The following is a 19,470-nucleotide window of genomic DNA, read 5'->3' on the forward strand; positions in this document are numbered from 1 at the left end:
GTTGCTTGGAGGTCACCTCCTCCCGCGGCTGCCACGTCTGGGGCACGCAGGGACACGATGCTGCTTTTGCAGCTGCTGAGCTGCCCCCTCTCCCCCGGCCTCAGTCTGTGCCCCCCGGCAACTCCCTGCAGCTGCAGCAGCACCCCCTCCTCCTGCCCCTCACGGGCACCCCGAGCAGCCCCTGTGCCCCCGATGCCTCAGTCCCCGGAGGGACGTACAGCTCCATGCACGGCCCAGCGAGGCAGAGAGCAGCCCGGGGGCTGGGGCGGGGGACTCGCTTCGGGCACCTCCACCCTGCTGGCAGCACTGCCCTGGGCACCAGCACCCTTCTGGGGAGCCCTCCCCGGCCCCATCCTGCCCCTCGCTTCCCAGGGACAGCCTGGGGGCCAGCCAGCCCCTGGGGGCACCGTGGGTGCAGACCCCACTGTGCCCATCCAACCCAGCCGCTCTCCTTGGGCTTTGTCCCCCCGCCCACCTCCGCAGCCAAGGCAGGCACCGGCAGTCCCCCTGTGCCCCCCCCCAAAACCCCTCTGCCCAATAACTCCCACGGAAGGGCTGGGTGTTGCTTCCCCTTTAATTTACCACTTGTCAGGGTGGAGGGTTTAAAAAAAAAAAAAATCAATAAATAAAACAACTTAGGATGCTTGAAGAGGATGAAAACCCTGAAACTGCAGTCTGCTGGTGGCTTGTCCCATTGTCAGAGGAGGGGAAGGGTGTCCCCGACCCCCCTCTCCCCACCAGTCCATCCCAGCGCCACCAGGTCCAGGTGGGTTCGGATGCTGTCAGATGATGCTCCTCGAGAAGAGAATGAAACCAAGGGTCCGGACATGGTCATTCACAGTTGACTGGTGGAATAAACAACCCCCAGGGTCTGACACCCCCGGCTCACCCGCCGGGAGGGACCTGTCCCACCTCCCTCGGCTATTGCAGCAGCTTTGAGAAAAAGCCACTCGTTGCGTGTCGCCAACACGGGAGGAGACACACCAAGTCACAAGCAGTCCCTGCACAGAGCCACTTGTCCTTGGCGGTAGTCGCGGCAGGGGCAGAGGCGCCGGTACTTGGTGTTGTAGCCCGCGCAGCTGAAGAGCAGCGGCTCCTTCTGGAGGTAGCACTCGTGGACGTTCTCGGCCACCGCTGGGTAAAGATGGTTCATCTCGTACTCGGTGCTGTCGCAGGCAATGCTGAGCCTGGGAACAAAGACAAAGGTGGGTCGGTTCAGGGAAGGAGGCTGCCTGGGGTTTCCCTGAAGGGTTTTTAGTGCTGTTCTGTCCTTCCTGGGGAGGTTCCTTCACTAAGTGTTGGGCCAGATCTTTGCTGGTTGCACCAGGAACGATAAGCGCTATGTTTGGCACCCCTCGGCTAGACGTGAATGCTTGTCACTAGCCCAACACACCATGAAGGGGTGACCCTTGCCCAGAGACTACCCCAACCCTTGTGTGAGCCATGGATGGCTCAGGAAATCACACACAAAAATCCACCCAAATCTTTTCTATCCCCCCGCTGACCAACAGGTCTGTCCACCCTCTGTAGACACCTCCCACAGCAGCTAATGTCCCCTGGAAGGGCACATGAGTTCAGTGGATGCCCACATTGGGATTAGCCAGCAAAACCGGCGTGGGCATCAGCAAACGCCTCAAGGAGCAGCAGCAATGTCCAGTGCGGATCCCAGCATCCCTCTCCTCCCACCAGTGCCCTGCATCTGCAGACAGAGCAGCAGCGCTGGCATCGCCCTCCCAGCAACCCCTCTCAACTGGTGAGTCCCTGAGCCAGCTTGTTTTAAGGTCTGGAGAGGGGCACAGAGGGCAGAGAGTGAAATCCAAGCCCCAGCTCTAATTTTTCATGTAAAAATGTCAGTGGGACTCACAGCCCTGCCTGACCAGCACGACAGCAATAGGAATGCTCACATTTTAATTGCCCACAGAGCAGCACAGAGCCCAGCGGCAGATTTATACTCTATTAAAACTTCACTGCTGTGTGTTCAAAATGCAGTTTTATAGAGAAAGACATTAAAAAAGAGAGAAAGGGAGAGAGTGTGGAGAGGAACAGGGTGGAGAAGAGGTGGAAATGTGCCTGGAAAGGCTATCGTTGCCTTCTGAAGCGTGACGCTGGTCAAGGCCAACGTGTGCAAGCAACGGGCTGCTCTGAAGGCAGCGCCCTTGGCACAAAGGCCTTGGGCATCACCTTGGGCACAAAGGCACCTCAATGGGATTTTGGAAGGGAGGACACAAGGAAAATGGGTGCTGGGGATGGCGGGACCAGAGGAAACATCGTCTGGCTTATAGTGCCCACCACCACCTCACCGAGAAGGTCACAACTCACTGGAGAAACACCTCCTTCTTGTTGAGGAACCTGAAGAAGGTGGGCTCGCAGACCAGCCCGCGCCGCCGGCACGTCTCGGTGCAGGTGTGCTGAGTCTCCGACACCCACACCTGCAGGGAGTCCACCGGTGGCCAGGTGTGGGGGTCTCGGCTGGTGCTGGGGGACCACACCAGGTGAGTGGCATTGGGGGACAGGGCCAGCGGGCTCAGAGGGCTTTGCATAGCAGGACTCTTGGCCTTGGGAGGCAGAGGAGGAGATGACGTGGTGCAGAAATCCTAGTGGGAGAGAAGGCAATGGGTCAGTGCCCGGTGGGACAGGGCAAGACGCTGGGGATGGGGAAGGGAGACTGCTGGTGGGACAGGAGGACACTTGGGCTGCTGAGTTTGCTCCTCAGGTTGAGGTCACCTGCATGCATAGATGGCATCTCCTGCTGTGGGAGATGAAGGCACTGGCCACCTCTTCTTCTCCCAATTCTGCCTTATTCTCTGCAGCAGAAAGGCCTTGACCCAGCCCCACCACCCCCAGCCCCATCCACCAACCACCCACTACCCAGCAGCTTTGGTCCATGACAGATCTCCCCCAGCCCCCATCTCCTGGTGTTCTCTGCAATTAGGCCACCAGCTGCACAGGGCTGGGACCTGGGATCGCTCGCTGGGGAGCTGCACTGGGACAGCGGTTGCTTGCCCAGAGGAACAGGAACGGACCCATGGGAGAACAGGGATGGTTCCTCAGGGAGAACAGGGATGGTTGGCCACGAGAACAGGGATGCTCCCCAACCTGGTGCTGAATGTAGGCGTGGATCCGCTCCAGCATCCCCTCGCAGGTGTACTCGTAAGGCAGGTAAGGGTCCACCTGTGAAGGGGGAAAAGCAGAGTGCAGGCAGCAAGCAGGGACAGCCTTGCCCTCCCCCTGGGCCAGCAGTGCCCTGGGCAATGGCTGAAGCCCACGGCTCATGTCTGTCCACCAAAGCAAGCAGGGCAGAAAAAGAGGACTGGAAAAACTTCACAAGCCATAAAGTGCTAGAGAAAGAGGGTGAAGGATTAATTTGGTTTCCACCCATGTATTGGTGAAAACGAAGTCACCCTGTTCCAATTTAGTATCACTTTTCTTCATTTTTGGTAAGTTTTATAAAATAAAATCAGTTTTCATGCAATAGGTCACTGCCAATTAAAGTACAAACGCTTTCAACCCAAGAAACACTCCGCAGCTGCGGGCAAGGAGGGGGAGTAATTTTAAAGCACAGGGGAGGAGTTAGGACAGGTAAAGATGCCAAGTTAATCCAGAGCAAGAGCATCCCGCTGGTTTCCTATTTTTTAAGGAACTTTCTGCCCTGGGAAGACAGATTTTTCCATGCGCCCTTGTTTTTTCAGAGAGATGTTACATGAGCTGCAGGACATCGGTGCACAGAAGGGGCTGGTCCTGGGACCCTCCCTTTCCCCCCCTGCATCTCTGCAGAGTTTCATGCTAAAGGATTATAAGCAAAACCACCCCAAAGATAATTCTATTTCTTCTATTTTCTGAGGTCTGCACCTCCGAAATAGCTATCTCCTTTTGAAGTACCTGTCAAACCCAAGCTCAAAGCCTCAGTCTGCCGAGAAGATCCCTCTAAGCATCTCCCTGCCATAAATATCCCAACCTGAGATCTCAGCAGGGCTGGAAATCACAGCTGCTCCATCTAATTACCGATACGCACGCTAATCAGGGCTGACACAGTGACAGGCACTGATGCTGCCTCAGAATTGCTGATGGGCGCTCAGTTAACCGGGGCAGAGCCTGCCATAAAGCAAAACTATCCATCTCAGTCACACAAAGCCGGAGCCAGGCTGGGTGCTGGGTGCTGCCCGGCACCCATTCGGGGGAGACAAACCTCCCCTTGCTCAGCATCACCAACGCTTGGTCTCATCTCACCACCGCTTTCGTGGCGCGACGCTGGGGGTTTTTTCCCAGGACCCTGTTACACCAGGCACGTGCAGATGTAACTGTGTAAACCAGCCGGTTTCCCCCCAAAACTCCATGGCCGCAGCGGGGTGGAGGCAAAACTCCCCAGCACCTGCACGTGTCCCTGGGGCGATGCTGCGGCTGCAATCCCGCCTGCCCGCAGGCTCCCGGTTTGGGTCCAAGGGCAGCGGCCAGAGCCCACTGCAGCCCCCGCTCCTCCAGTCCTGACACCCCCATGTGCCCCTCTCCCCCCTGGGTGGTCCCCCAAGGCTCTCGCTCCCCCCCCCCTCATTAGGATTCAGCTCGTGCACCCAGGGCTGATAGAAAATGCCAATTTCAGGAAGATAATTGTTTAATTAAAATCTGACAGGCTTGACCTCCTCTTGACAGCCACATCGTTAATGCTGCTCCCCACACCGGGAGATGGGATCTCCCTGGAGACCCTGGAGAGAGGAGAGGGGGCTCCAAGGTGGGGACTGCTGCATCCCACTGCCCAGCGGAGCGATGCCCGGGATGTCACGGGAGGTCAGTGAAGATGGGCTTTGCCATCCTTTCCCCCAGGCATCAGTGGAGAACCCATGGCCAGAGCTCTCCAGCCCCAGTACTCTCCCCATCAGCCAACTGGGGAGTTACTGGTGCCTTGTGGGGATACCGCCATGAGAGCCCTGGTTTTATAGCCTTCAGCAGGAAACCCAGAGCTGAAGAGAGCGGTAAGTCTCCCTCGTTCAAAAGGAAGAGAAAGAAAAGAAAAAAAAATCCCAACTTCATCAGACAAATAAGCAGAAAAATAATGCAACTCTCTGCTGGCACGTAACAGCGGGCTGGGAACGCTTTAACCAGCTATTTTCGCTGTGATGTTTAATAAGCCACTCTTTCAAGCATAGTCTGAAATGTATAATTTTCCATTATATTCCTGTATGTTTGACTTTTATATAATGAAGCCTTCTCCCTTCACTACACCAGAATATTGGGTCTAGTAAATTGCTTGTGCAAGGACTATTTTTGACAATGGAAAAAGCTGAAGGCCAAGAAAATGGTGGTGCCTGCAAACCTCTCTCCTTCCCCAGCCTCTAACCTCTGGCTAACATCCATAACCCATCACCAGGACAATCCTCCTGGCGTCACCTTTCCCAGGAGGACACAATTTGTCTCTTGGCCACGTTCAGCTGTGCTGGGATTTGATCTCTGCGGTAGAGGGGTTTGGCGCTTCCATGATTTCAGTTTTCCTTATAAATAGGTCAGGGAGGCAAACCATCAGGGAAACCCATGACTGCACCAAGCGGGGATGAATGGCAGAGGCACAGTTTGCCAAAAACCTTCCCCAGCAGTTGCAGGGGGACCTGGAGTGGGTCCCACATCCGAAAGGACGAGGGAGGGGAGCACAAGGGAAAAAAAAACCCACATTGCAAACCCAAGCCATGATTCAGATCTCTGTCCGGAAGGAAGAAGTTTCTTTCAAGCAAATCTAGGCTGGCAAAGGACGCTGGCTGCATCTCAACTCCTTTCTTTGCACAAATCCAGCAGCCAGCCCTGGCCGCAGACCCGGCCGGCTCCCACCACACCAAAGGAAGCTCTGCAAGGATGGCACATCCCGTCCCGAGCTGCATCTCTGGGTGTTTGCGACATAAATCGGGACAGCTGTACAGCCACGGCAGCTGCGACCTGGCCGGGGAGCCGTGGGCAGGCTGGGCAGCCGCACCAGGATGCTAAAATAGTGCTGAAGCATCAGCAGATCCCCCAGAGCCACGATGCTCTAAACCAGGGTGGGCTCGTTCAGCAGCTTGACCATATCAGAATTACTACCAGGTTCATGAAACCAGCTCCCAAAGCCCTTGAGGGGTCCCCAGCACCCTGGTTCCTGGTCCCCAGCACGGCACAGAAAAGCCGATGGCAGAGGCAGAGCAAAGGAGACATCTCACAGCTTCCCACAACATCCCATAGACCCAACAAAGGTTTACTGAGTTTTGCCTGGAAGATGCAAAACTAAAGCTGCAGGATAAGTGATTTTTCTGTAATACAACAAAAAAGAAGAAAAATAAAATCCATTTCAGGTCAGTTTTCAATTTCCAACATTTCTACCCATCAAGGAGGGGAAAAACATTGTGGTTTAGGTTCAGCAATCTGTTTGGGTTGGGGAAGCAAAGGGAGATGCACCATTTTGGATACGAGCCTTCCTCTCCATAAAGTGGCAAGGTATTTTCAAACAAAGGGAAACAAAACCGTATTATTTCACTCCACTAATGTTGAAATGAAATGTTTTGAGGGAAAAAAATAAATTGATTGTGGTTATTCTGAAACACAGACAAATTTGTTAAATATTCTGATAACAAAAGACCCCATTTCACCTTTGGGAAAAAAAGGAGTAAGGAAAATAGTGTCTCCAAGCTCCAGTACCTGGCTGGGAACAGCAACACTAAACTGCCCAGCCACCTGCTTTCTGCTGCTCCTCCTGCTAATGCCCTTGTTTACAATTCCTGCTGTAACAAACAGTATTTTAAAGACAAGATACCAAGGGATTCCTGAAGCCAAAGCCCATAATAAGGCTTTTAAACCTATAAGGTGTGGCAATTTTTAGGCTTAATAGCCTTGACAGCATCTGTACTAAAGCAGACCCTTCTATTTAAAAGACAAAAAGGGGGAAAAAAAAAGGAAAAAAAGAAGTTGCTGTAAGTTATTCACACTCACTCCCTGCTCTGCTTCAGGAGGATTTATAGAATAGCTTTAAAAACCCCAGAGAGGTGAGCAGCGGGATTAACCCAGCACAGTTCTTGGTGGGAAGGAGTAACTCCCCTCCAGAGGACTTCATGTTTGCAACGCAAGCGGGACGTCAGCGCCCGGTTTTATCCATTTGAGGCAAATTTAGGACTTCAGCCTCCCTAAGCTGAGGGTGATTACAGCGGTTGGGATGCTTCAGGGGAGGGGACCTTGGCGTGGGGGGCCCTGGTCCTGCAGAGACGGGTGCAGCCAGACCCCTCCAAAATAAAACCATCAGAGACTGAGTTTATCCAACTACACGTGGTGTCACACTGGGATGGAAAACAGAGAGAAGCCGCTCTGGGATGCCCGGCCGCCAGCGCTGCCCTCACACAGTGCCGGCGTTACGGACACCCCTGTCCCAGCTCCGCTTCCCCTGCCCCCCTGTTTAGCAAGGGGAGAAATGTTAATTCAGGGAGGGAGGCAGGACGTGTTGTGACTGCACCGTAACTGCGTTTACATGACGAGTGGGAACGGGGAGAAGAGCAGAGATGGGAGCTCGGTTTTGGGCAAAACAGGGATCTGCAGCGGCACGCTCCGGGTGAGCACCCGGTGCCGGAGAGAGCGGGTCCCCACGCCGGCTCCTCCTGCCCGGTCCCCACCACACCACCAAATCCTTTCCCAAAATCCTTTGTTTCTTTTTTCTTTTTTTTTTTAAACCAGAATTATCATTAAGCATCTACATGACCTGGTGCACATCCAGTTGACATCGCAGCGCAACACACCTGCTCAGGAGCCAGCAGAGCCCTTTCCCCCCCTCAATTCTCCAATCATTTTATAATTATTTTAATAACATGGCAGCACCAGGCTTCACTATTCACTATTTTCTTTCTCCTTTCTGGAAGAACTGAAAATTTCCTTCTCCCTCCTGAAACTGAGACCCACCCACAGCATCGCCTTCACTTCGGGGCCGTCTCTTCAGCCCAGATGGTGGAGGGTCAAGCGCTGACAGCTGGCCCGGCAGCACAGGAGCAGGGATGTAATTATTTTTAATTTAATTTTAATTGAGATACCAGAATGAATGTGCAAAACAACAACTGTTTCCTAAGTCAGGTTTGCTCCATCTTTGCAAACTTGTAGAGAAAATCAGCGCGAGGGGAAGAGCTGCGGCGATCACCCACGATAAGGTGCGAGACCCGGGCAGACAGCACGGCTGTATCAGCTGAATAAAGTCCCCAGACTGCCACAGACACCCACCTCTGCAGCCTCTAATGTGGGGAAAAGCAAGGATGACACCTCTCCAGCCAGCATCACCCCTGTCCGCCCCAAATCCCACCCGGCACTGAGAACCCCGGCCCCCCGCAGCCTGACACAGCACCCCGGGTTCGCAGCGCATCGCTGTCCTCACGAGGGGATGGCTCCTCCCGAGCGAAGCACATTGCAAGCAAAACGGAGATCAGCGCTTTTCTCCCCTCCAGGAAAATTGACTTTAATAATTTGGACAACTTGAGAGGCTCCTGCCACAGGGCAGGAGGTAAATATTCATGAGGGCGGGCGCAGAGGGAGCACTGCCTTCCAGGGGAGCCGCATCCCTCCCCCTCCTTACAGCCCTTCATCCTTCACAGAGGCAACTCCTGGGGCTATTCCTATCGATTCGCTGGATCCGAATGATAATGATGGGGGAGCAGAAGGCGCAGAGGTCGGTAGCTCTCACGGTTCTTGCAGGCAGATGCTCTCTGGGTTTATCTTTGCTTCCCAACACTGCTGCACATCTCCAGCTGCCTCAGCCTGCTGGTCCCAAACCTCATCTCCCTTATGTCAGCTGTCCCTTGCTCTGGCTCTGCCTCAAGGATTCCCAGGGGACCCTTCAAAGGCACAGTGTTGCCCTGGGGAAACACTTATGGTGCTCGGTACCAAAGCAAGGTGAGAGCACGAGTCCCCCTGAAGCTGCTGGAGAGGAGGATTTCTGCTCTGCACGTGCAAATAATTTCCAAGAGGAAGCAAGGAAGGAAAAGCAATTAAGGCTCGAAAGGGAGAGCCAGGCACCTGATATCCATCCCTGCAAACCCATCAGCAAGGGGATCGCCCCGCCACCTCCTCTGAGCCCTACCTGGGTCCTCATGATGGTTTTGATAGCAGCTTCAAACTCCTCGGAGTTATTGTAGTCGACAGTCCACACATGCGGCTTCCCGATGAAGTCTTCGGCGTATGGGTGTTGGGAGGACACCTACAAACACAGCAGCATGAGCTGGTTTTTGCAATCCCTGCCAGACCAGCTGCTGTCTACCGCTCACAGCCATGAGAAGCAGCAGGCTCGGGCACAGACACGTTGGCTTTTAACTCATTGCACATAGGGATGGGCTGGAAAAAAGGTTTCCTCTGAACCCAGCTGGCCCCTGACATCAGGTTGAAGCTCTAAAATTCCCGCTGGGTTGGGATGCCCCGTTCCCATCAACACTGAAATCGCCTCCACAGCCCTAAATATCCCCATCTCCGTAATACGGGTAAAACCTAACCTTGACCTGAACCATTTGCAGGTCTGCAGTGGCAAAAATAGACCCAAGCAGCCAAGCTCTGGGAAGGCACCGTGTCTCTCAGGTTTGCCCGCTCCAGAAACAAGGCAGAGAGAAAATCCATCACCACCGAAGGCCAGGGAAGTCTGGCAGCGGGAGAAAGCGGTGCTGGAACCTGCATCGCCCCGATGCCACAGGCAGCCCCACGCACTGGTACCCTGCAGCCACCTCCCTCCCACCAGGCAATTTTGGGGGATATACCTCTTTTGTTTCAGCCCCATGTTGCTGCAAGGCAGCCAGAGCCCCAAGATCTCCTCTCAGGAAGGGAAGAGAGAGGATGCTGAGCAGAGGAGGTGTTTCGGGGGCACCGCAAAGCATTGCGGAGGGGCCCGAACACCAGCCAGCTGGAGGAGGAGAGCAGTGCACGCTCGGTATGTTATTCCCCAGCTTGCTGTCCTCTCATTTTTTGCTGACAGATTGGTCACCTCCTTCCCCTCCAGAGTATAAACACCCTGGGGCATTTCCCAGCCCTCGCCCCCCGCTGCCCTCCTGGCTCGGGGCTGAAGCACAACCACAGCACCCACCCAGGATGGGTGCTTATGCCGGCAGCTAATTAGGGGGGTGCATGGGACAGACAAGGGGGTGCAGGACAGCCCTACCCCAAACCCACGATGGGTGCTGCTGAGCTGGGCTACATCGGGGCTGAGCTGTACAGCCCCCCAACAAAGCCCTTCCCAGCAGCAGCGAGCATTGCACTGCATTATCCGCTTTATTAATAATAAAAGAGGCAATTTTCTCAGCCCTTTTAACTTTTAAAGACTTCCTGCTTCACTTAGATTGAATTCCCAGCAATGGGCAAGCCTGGGAGGGATTTCATACCCCTGCAACACCGCAGAGGTCCCGGCATCCCTCTGGGTGTACGGAACGATGAACAGGGGAGCAGCAGCCCTGGTTTGGGAGCAGGGTACGGGGTGCGCGTGGATCTGTGCTAACGGGGAAGGAGCTGGGGTCTGGGGTCTGCAGAAGTCTCTGCACCACCTTCTCTTGTGCAACCCCAAACCCTCAGCAGGGCCCCTCGCATCCAAGCACTCCAGGTGGGGACAATGCGAGGATGGGAGAGGGGACCTCACCTGCAGGCACCCGCGTTCGGAGGAAACCTCACCAAAAAACATATCTGTTTAACAACTGCTCTTCCCCGGGCTGGCCCAACCCCCGGTGTAAAGGGTGTGGCTCCATCCAGCCCATCCCCTCGCCTCCTGCCACACTCGCCTCTCTCGACGTCGGCTTCCCGCGGAAGAACTCGTGGTTGAGGGAGCTGTGCGGGGGGTTGAAACGCGCCTGCAGGAAGACGCAGCCGTTGGCGATGGCCTCCAGCGGGGCAGGACCCTCGTAGGGGAACCCAAAGCCAATGAAGAGCTGCAAGGGAGCAAACCCACGTGCTGGTGAGCGAACACGGCCAACCCCATAGGGAAGTGTCCCGAATAACCCTCCAGCATCCCTCTCTGCTGCTCTGGTCCTGCACACCACGCCTCTAAAGGCAGCTCCAAGCAGTTCAACACCCCATACCTTACATGTGCTAAAAACTCCCCCCTGCTCCACGGCTCACAACCCGCTTGTGCAAAGCAACAGGGTGTTCAGGAGCTGCAAGATTCCCTGTGGTGGCTACAACCATTGTATTGGTCCTCTATGGAGGAATATCCGTTTGCCAAAGCCATTTGGGCTGGAGAACCAAGAGCATTTCCCCCAGACACTGGCTGAAGGCGACCAGGGATGTGCCCACACCCTGCACACTCGCTCTGAAAATCCCACTTATTTTTATCACAGCCATGAAGAGAAAAAAAAAAAACACCCCACTTAGCAATAAATGAATTACTCAGGAAACTTTGTGCTCTGTCTGCAGACAGTCTGCAAGGAGAAACTCATCAGACACGTCTTGATTTGAAATTATGTGCTCTGCTCGGCTCCTGGCTAATTAGCCTGGCTGATCGCGCCTGCAAGCCTGGGAGGAGTGCAGAAAACGGCCTCTCCCCCTGCCCCCTCCTTTAATTAAGCCTGATTTCTCAAGGCAACCAAGTCCTCGCTGCTGGCTGGTTAACGGGGACGGGGTCCCACGGGTGCCCTGCCTGGCTCTCGCCCACCTTCGCCTTCCTCAGCAGCTGCTGGAACTCGTGCTGCGGCAGCAGCCCGTGGTTCTTCACGAACGCCGGCACCTCGGGCGGCCGCTGCGTCTCGTAATAAACCGTGCCGTGGATCTCCATGTACTTGTTGAGGATGGCCAGGAACTTCTCCTTGCCCTGGGGAGGAAGGCAAAGGCGTGAACGGCACCAGAAGATGGGGCTGACCCCCCCAGCTGAGATTTAACTCTCAAACCGCTGTCCCGGAGCACCCACAATGCTTCAGCGCATCCCTCGGACCACCCCAGGCTCCCAGCGAGCCCCGATGGCTGCAGGATCCAGCACCCTGATCATCAGCACCTCAAGCCCCTGCCTTCCCTGCCACCTCCACGGGCAACTTGCACTCTGGAGCTGCTGAATTAAAGGTTTCAGGGGATTCAGGGGGAAGTTTGCAAAGGCCAGAGCTTGCTAATGGCCTCTTGTTCCAAGTCCGCAGGATTTGCTCACTCAGGTTTAATCCTGTTTTACTACCTAGAAAAATCAAGGGGGTCATCAGTATTCGTCTTTTGGAGGCTTTCCTCCTTTTGCTCTCCAAAGCAGCCTGCCATTTTAACAATTTCTCTACTGCAGATTTTTTTGCTTGGAAAAAACCACACAGGGACCATCCTTTGGATGCTGTATTTTCAGCTTGCTCCAGTGCTGCAATAGTCCTGGATAGAGCAGAGACTGGGAGGGGATATGGAGGTATAAATGGGGTATTTGAGAAAACTCCGTATGCTGCCTTAAAGCCTCCCTGAACACTGTATTTCTGCCCTCAGCCGTGTATCCCTGGGCTTCTCTGAGGTTACAAACAAGTGCTTTTGGTGGGGTGAGGCTGTAGGGTGAAATCCTGGCCACTAACACCCAAATCAGCACCGTTTTGATAGCGATTCCCTAATGCAAAGGGTTTGGGGAGATGGGAGTGAAACACAGTTTATAGACCCTGGGCAGTGCTGGGCATCACCGAGTATCATCGAGGGGGACCGATCCCCAAAGCCACCTGCACGATGGCGGGGGCTGGCATGGGAGACCCCCCTCTGCTCCATCCAACTGTGAGCTGCTTCGAGCCCTGGAAGCTGGGCAGCAGCCTGATGAAAACGGCCTTTCCCAGCTTATTAAAACTTCGGCTCCTGTCGTGAGCCGGCAGCGAGAAGTTCAGAGGGGTGGGAAATGAGCAATAACGGGAAGGGAGGTTTAATGAAATGTTTCTAAGTGTCAAAAAAAGATCTTGCTCCGGAGACAGCGCTTGGTCCAAGGCTTGTAAATAAGCACCTGGTTGCAGAAAATGGAGGTGCTCTTTCCTTCCCAGGCCTCAAAATCACTCAAAACAAGGAAAAGCTCCTCTTCCTCCTTATTTTATTACGTCGGGTGGCACAAGACACAAAGCAATGCCCAAGCAGCCTAACCTCGAGGAACAGCCACCAGCAAGAACCAGCCCCAGCCCCTTCACCCAGTAATAAATTACCCCAAATATGCAGTTTAGGGGAAACTGATGTTATTTGTGAATTCTGTCTAAAAGGAGCAAACGTTTGTAGCACAAAGGGTGGAGGAAAACGTCCGTTCTGAGGTTTTAACTCTCTTTAGTGCCTTCCCAAATTAACCTAACTAAGCTCAAACGAAACTTCTGGATAAGAAAGGGTGAGGAAATGGTAGAAAAAAGACTAAATGTTACAGTTCCCTTAAAACGAGATTTCGTGGGTTTCAGTGGGGTTTTGGGGAGCCCCTGAGCTACGTGGATGCTGGGGGAGGTTTGCTCTCAGATGTGGAGGGTGATGGAAAAGCCACAAACACCCATGGAACAGGAGGGGACGGCGAGGCATGGCCGGGTCCTGGCCCTCCACAGGCATCCCTGCGAGGGCAGAGCCACGAAATCAGGGAAGGTTACAGTACCTGCAACTGCAACAGCCCCAGGCGGTGCACAAAGGGAAAAAAAAACAGAAATAAATCATGAGACAGTGAGAATTAGCTCCCCTGTTTCAAGCCCCGGGAGGGAAAGCAGCTGGCTAGCTCTGGATAAGAGAAGGGAGTACACACGTCCCTTGGCCACTCTAGGAGATGCAGGGGGGATGTTTCGGGGGGTGGGGGTATTGTTGGTCTTTTTGCTCACTGGCAGAGCAGTTTGGGGCTGGGGGAAGAGAGGGAAGGGTTTTACCCTGCATCTGCTGGCCTAGAGGTGGCCTCAGCTGGGATGCACCAAACGTGGCCGAGCGCAGGGTCCCAGCAAGGACCAGCATTGGCCACCACCAGGGATGGAGCAAGAGCCCCCCACACCGCTGCCCACCCCTCTGCCCCCGGCATTACAGGCAGCACAACCCCCTTCACAGGGTGCTTGAAAGCAGAGACCCACCATCCCCATCGTAACACAGGAAATCACCTCACGGCAATCACTGTAATTAATACATAAATCACTGATGTGAAATCCTCCGTTGGGAGGGAGCATCGCCCAGAGCAAAGAGCAGGGGACGTGGTCTCACCACCCTCTGCCTGGTTTGCTCAGAGGTGCTGGACATGTCACACTACTGCAGCAGCCTCAGCTTCCCCTCTACGAAGGGGACAAGGAGGTTTCTCTACAAACACACTGAGATCTGTGCCTCAAAAGCTCGGGGTAAGGGCCAGAGGCTGCTGCTACCCCCCAGCTCTGCCCCTTCCCGCGTGGGTGCTCCCTGCGGTGCCCAGACACCCACCTTCCAGATGCTGGCCTCCTTCCCGTACACCACCGCCATGCCGCTCGCCTTGTTGGACTTGATGAATTGCCTCTCCGTCTTGTTGAGCTCCTCCGACACGAAGCCCATGAAAGAGTTGTCAGGGGTGTGAGCTGCGGACACCAAGGGGAGAAGACACAGGGCTGGACAGATGTTTTCTGGGACCTCATCAGTGTGGAGGACACAGCCCCATTGCAGCACGGGGACTGGGATGAGCCCGGCTCCAGAGCCTTGCTGGAGCGTGGAGGAAAAACGGCATGAATGCCCATCCAAGCAGCTCAACAAACATGGGCTCTGCAACCTGCTCAAGCGGCTCTTTAGAAGGTAAGGCATTTCTAAGGCTGCCAAACGGACTCTGTCCAGCCAGGAAAAGTCAATGTTTGAGTTACTCAGCACCCAAAGGGTCACCAGCCTCCTTTCAGACAAGCACATCTCCTTTCCACACCACGGGCATATCTGAATCACTGAGCTGCCTCTCACCTTTAGAACCCCAGCTGAAATAAAACCAGGCTTTGTAACCAAAACTGCCCTGTGCTTCCCCTCCCAGGAGCTGGAAGCTCCTGGCTGTGCCCTGTGTTTGGCCTTGGCTGTGCTGGAGCCAGCAACCCACCATGGAGGAAGAAGCCAGGTCTTTCTCCCAGGTCTCTCTCCCTTGGGCAACAGAACATTTCTACAGCCCAAGAGATGGCGAAGCAGATCTGGGAGCTCCTCGCAGGCAGCAGGCAGGCAAGGGGTAGCAGGAATGGAGCCAGGGAGGATGGCACTGCCCGTGCATCACCTCCTAAAGGAAGCGAGACCCGCTTCTGGGGTGCCTGCAAGTCCCTGAAACTGTCCCCCACTTACGGAACATGGTCATGAACTGGGTGGGCTGCAGGTTCCAGTAGCCCCAGTTGGTGCGGTACCCGCGCAGCGTGGCATACTCCTCGTGGTTGTACGCCGGCTCTGTCCCAAAGGTATCGATGACCCGGACACGGCACCTGGGAGAGGAGAGAGGACCCGAGGACCTTGGTTTGAGAAAGTCCCACTGCCAGGGACATCTGGTGTCCCCAGGCAGCTCATCCCTCGTCTGCTCCCCAAGCAGAGGGTGCAGGAAGGTCCCAAGCAGCCCTTCCCAACCCACTGCTCCCTCCTGTAATGAGCAATTTCCCGTTGCAGGGCTTTCATCTCCCTGACGGTTACGAGAATGATGCATCTCCTAGAGACTTGTTAATGCATTTCCCGATATCCCGGGAATGCTGAGGCAGGCATTACCAGCACAAGACCGAGGAGAGAAGGGGAGCATCAAGCAAGGAAAGAGCAATACAAGCTGAATGCGAGAGCAAATGCATTTATAATAAAAGCAATAACCCCGCTTGTCATTTTTCTCTCTAATAAAATTGTGTAGGATAGGGGAAGAGATGGGAGAAAACATAATAAATAGCAGGACTATCAGCACTAAATTAAATCGCATATTCTCCTGGCTGGTGATGTACCAGGGGATGATGACATTTGTCTTGATGACGAAGGAGCCAGGGACAGGGCTCTGCTTCTTGCAAATAGAAAAGGCTCGCGCTTCCCTCGGTGCCGTGCCCACCCCGGGCTGCAGGCTGCACGCACGGGACCTGGAAGCACACACGCACCCCAGGCACACGCAGGGGTTTTATTTTCCCAATTCAGCCTCTTCTAATGAGGTTTAGTCTTAAACATCTCATTGTTAAGGTGAGGCTCTGGAGTGAGTCGTCTCGTGGCAGCGGGGGGACACAGCACAGCGGCAGCTGCCAGAGCCAGGCAAAAATCAAAGCTGCAATCGAAGGATCCAGCTCTTTGGACATGGAGGCTATCCTTTGAGGTCATTAGCATTAGTCTTTGCTTGCTAATTAATGAATGGAGAGTAAGAGAAGGGAGTGGCTTTGCTTACCTGTATTTCTTAAAGGAGAGCCCCATGTGCTGCTTCATCTGTTGGAGACCATGGTAGTCGGTGTAAATCAGGTCGAAAGGCAAAGGATTGGTCAAGGGGCAGTTTCCCCGTCCTGGAGGCACCCCTAAGTGACTGGGGAGAAACGTGAGGGACTGATCAGCCCCCCAGCACAACAAAAGCCCTGCAACACAAGCCCCCATTTCCTGGCCGGGTGTTTAACGGGGGCCATCAACCAGTTCCCTAGGTGATGGAGGGGGAGGCAGATGGTTCTCCTCTCCCCAGCCTCTATTTCCTGGGCCAAAAATCTGAGGTTTTGGGGAGTCCTGGTCCCTCCCCACCTTTGCACCTGCTCCAGCCGAGTTCCTGCTCCTCACACGTGGATGACGAGGCTTTTGCACAGTGCTCCCAGCCAGGGCTCACCAGCATCTCATTCGACACACACACTCCCCTCCATCCCTCTTGTCAGACACCAGATTTCGTTTGCTTTCATTGCAATCACATCAGCGACAGACTTGCAGAGCCACGTCTTTCCCCCCCTCCCTGCCTGCAAGGCTCCCAGCTTCGCCTCAGTCTCCCTGTTCTCAGCCCCATACCCCTCCCAGCACACACCATGCACCGTCTCTCCTACTCCAGTCCTTACAGGTACCCATCACATCCCGGAGCACCCTCAGCTTCTCCATGACTCTGGTGGCACTGCCTGGCCTTGGATGTTGTGCACATTTCATTAATATTTCTCATTGTCTGTCTCATTTATGAAATAGTTCACTAAAGCCAGAGCAGCCGGACCCTGGGTCTCACTCAGTGGGTTTTCAGCCAGTTCCTTACAACAGCTGTACTCAGCCCCTCTTCCCTCCTCCAGCAGACAAAACGCATTACAAAAATCCAGATAAACTAGATCGACTGCAATCTCTTTATCAAGATCATCAGTTACCTTGCTGCCAAGGTGATCGGTGATTAATCTGGCATGACACGAGGCTGGTAAACCTGCAGCATGTCTCCTTCCTTTTTCAATTACCCCTGTGAACTGATGAATCCCTCTCTCCAAAGCTGTTCCACTAAGTGTACCACTGCTGTCAGCCTGACAGCCCATCTGCTTGTCTGGACCACGTTTCCTCCTTCTCAGACAAAAACCTCACACCTTCCAGCTTCAGCAGGTTTCTCAAAAATCCTTGTGACACGTACTTGTGATTTCTGAGCGCCACTTTGCTCAGAAATACAACTGATCCACCCCTCAGTTTCAATGATCTTGTATTTTTTGTCCTCCTAAAGACAAAATCTTCCTCATCCTCACCCCCATAAGCCCACTCACACCCAAACAGCAACAGTAACATCTTCATGGAAAACTAAAATATCAACCTCTTTTGGTCCACCCAGGCTCTGCCCCACTCCCACCACGCAGTTGCCCTGTTTCTTTCTCGGTCCTTCTAACAGGGTTGAGGAATTCATGTTTTATTTTGCAAGTCTGAGCTCAGACAGTGTGAAATCTCACCCTGAGCTCCTGCCTGCCAAGATGTCTGTCTTTGTTTTCTTCTGCGCTTTTCACTTACTCCTAGCACCTACTCGGAGATGGGAATTTAATCCAGCCATCCCTATAAGTATTTTCCCTTTTCTTAGGAATAAAAGGTCCAGCCAGGTTTTACATTTCCAGGCTTTGAAGCCTTCACTCTATGTGACCTCTCTTACTAGTTCTCTTAACTCCTTTGCATTTCCCCCTCTGAACTTGAGAATCCTCTTTCCAGCCCTACCTGGGTTTTACCTGTGGCTCAGCTGAAGCTCGAATGGACCCACAGTCTGAGGGTCCATCCTCCGAGGAGCACTTCCATAAGGTCTTCATCCCTTGCCCAGACCTACAACTACACACAGCATTTCATCTATTGATCCCATGGCTGTTTGTGGAGGAAACTGATGGCTCTCCCACACGGGAAGAGCCAAGTTATACAGTTATCACAAGCATTTGCTCTCCAATCTCCCACTAGTTTTCACCAGCATCACCAGAAAGGGTCATATGTGGCCTGGGAAATTGGTTGGCCATTATAGCTACAATAAAGGGCTCTTGGTCTGCTCCTGGCCATATCTGTCTCCCTCTTCTGCTGACATGGCTTGCAAGCCCTCGAGTGTTGGGCATCAAGATCCTTCTTCCAGCCCCATCCCAACCTGAGACCGGCGAAGGGTCATCCCAATCTCCTGACCACGACCGTGACTCCAGAGAGCGAGTAAATGCAGAACCACACACTGCTCACCAAAGCCAGGAAAAACACAGAAATTCAATTTAAGGCAGAGAGCTGCGTTTGCAGCTGCTTCATTGCTCTTGTCACAAGGAATACAAGCGTCAGCTGAGGGCAGCCCGGCTGGGTCAGCCGCGGGGGAAACAGGCGGCAGTTTTATCACTTTCATGCACAATTTTACACGACATGGCTGATTGGGAAGATACCAGGAACAGAAAAGCTCTCACCTCCAACAGCCACCTCAGTATGACAAATAGGGCAACAAGGAGACTCACTCCTCCCGGGGAGGCTGAAGCAGAAGGGGAATTTTTAAGCCAGTAAAAACCCCCAAGGATTTTATAGAGATGCAATGCTAAATATCCCATTCGCTAGCACACGTACTGCTTTTTCCTCAGTCACCAGGAACGTGTATTCAACAGCTACGATACCTTTGCTGCTGGAAGATGAGCGTGTCTCTGTTGACCCCCCAAGCTGGGCAGCACCTCGTGCTCTGCTCCTCTGGGTGCTCCTCAAACCATCCCCGAATTTTGACTACAGCTGATCCATAAACCTGGTATTGAACGAAAAATCCCCAAACCGTAACGCTTCTCTTGCTGCACACCCCATCCCCTCGCTGGTAGGCATCACACAAGCTGCTGCATTACAAAATCATCCATAATTTAAAAAAGCCCTAACCAAGCTTGACAAGGGGCTGCAGGAGACACCAATTAGTGTATCTCATACTGAAGACTCCAAAAAACTTTCCAAACCTTAGGCAGAGCAGGTCTGGCTCCCCCTGCTCCCCCTCGTCACCGTGAGCTCCCACGCGTCCCCTCTCCGGGTGTTCAGGACTTGCCATGTCCATTCACACCCCCAGCACCAAGGCTGCGAGGCAGGAACAGATCTAAAAGCAGGAGCCGTGCCTTTGAAGCAGAGCACCTCTCTCTCATTTATTCCCCTTATCCTTTCCAAACACTTTATAACCACTGATTTTAATATTCCAATCATGCAAATCCAGGCTGCACCTCTGAGGTGGGGGGGATTTTTTTT

General features: G+C 53.8%; 1 protein-coding gene across 2 annotated transcripts in view; it reads right to left on the minus strand.

Moving 5' to 3' along the window:
• Positions 1–988: 988 nt before the first annotated feature.
• MGAT5B (alpha-1,6-mannosylglycoprotein 6-beta-N-acetylglucosaminyltransferase B) overlaps positions 989–19,470 on the minus strand; it is a 63,513-nt gene continuing 45,031 nt past the window's right edge. The window contains exons 9-17 of one of the 2 annotated variants that reach the window (XM_068413398.1): positions 16,217–16,348; positions 15,163–15,296; positions 14,302–14,432; positions 11,603–11,758; positions 10,734–10,880; positions 9,062–9,178; positions 3,097–3,171; positions 2,320–2,594; positions 989–1,187 (exon numbers count right to left, since the gene is read on the minus strand). In XM_068413398.1, coding sequence (XP_068269499.1) covers positions 989–1,187; positions 2,320–2,594; positions 3,097–3,171; positions 9,062–9,178; positions 10,734–10,880; positions 11,603–11,758; positions 14,302–14,432; positions 15,163–15,296; positions 16,217–16,348 — 1,366 coding nt within the window. Of the gene's footprint in view, positions 1,188–2,319; positions 2,595–3,096; positions 3,172–9,061; positions 9,179–10,733; positions 10,881–11,602; positions 11,759–14,295; positions 14,433–15,162; positions 15,297–16,216; positions 16,349–19,470 lie in introns of both variants that reach the window. The other variant, XM_068413397.1, reaches the window with a different exon arrangement.

Source organism: Nyctibius grandis, chromosome 15 (genome assembly GCF_013368605.1).
Source record: "Nyctibius grandis isolate bNycGra1 chromosome 15, bNycGra1.pri, whole genome shotgun sequence".
NCBI lineage: Eukaryota > Metazoa > Chordata > Aves > Nyctibiiformes > Nyctibiidae > Nyctibius > Nyctibius grandis.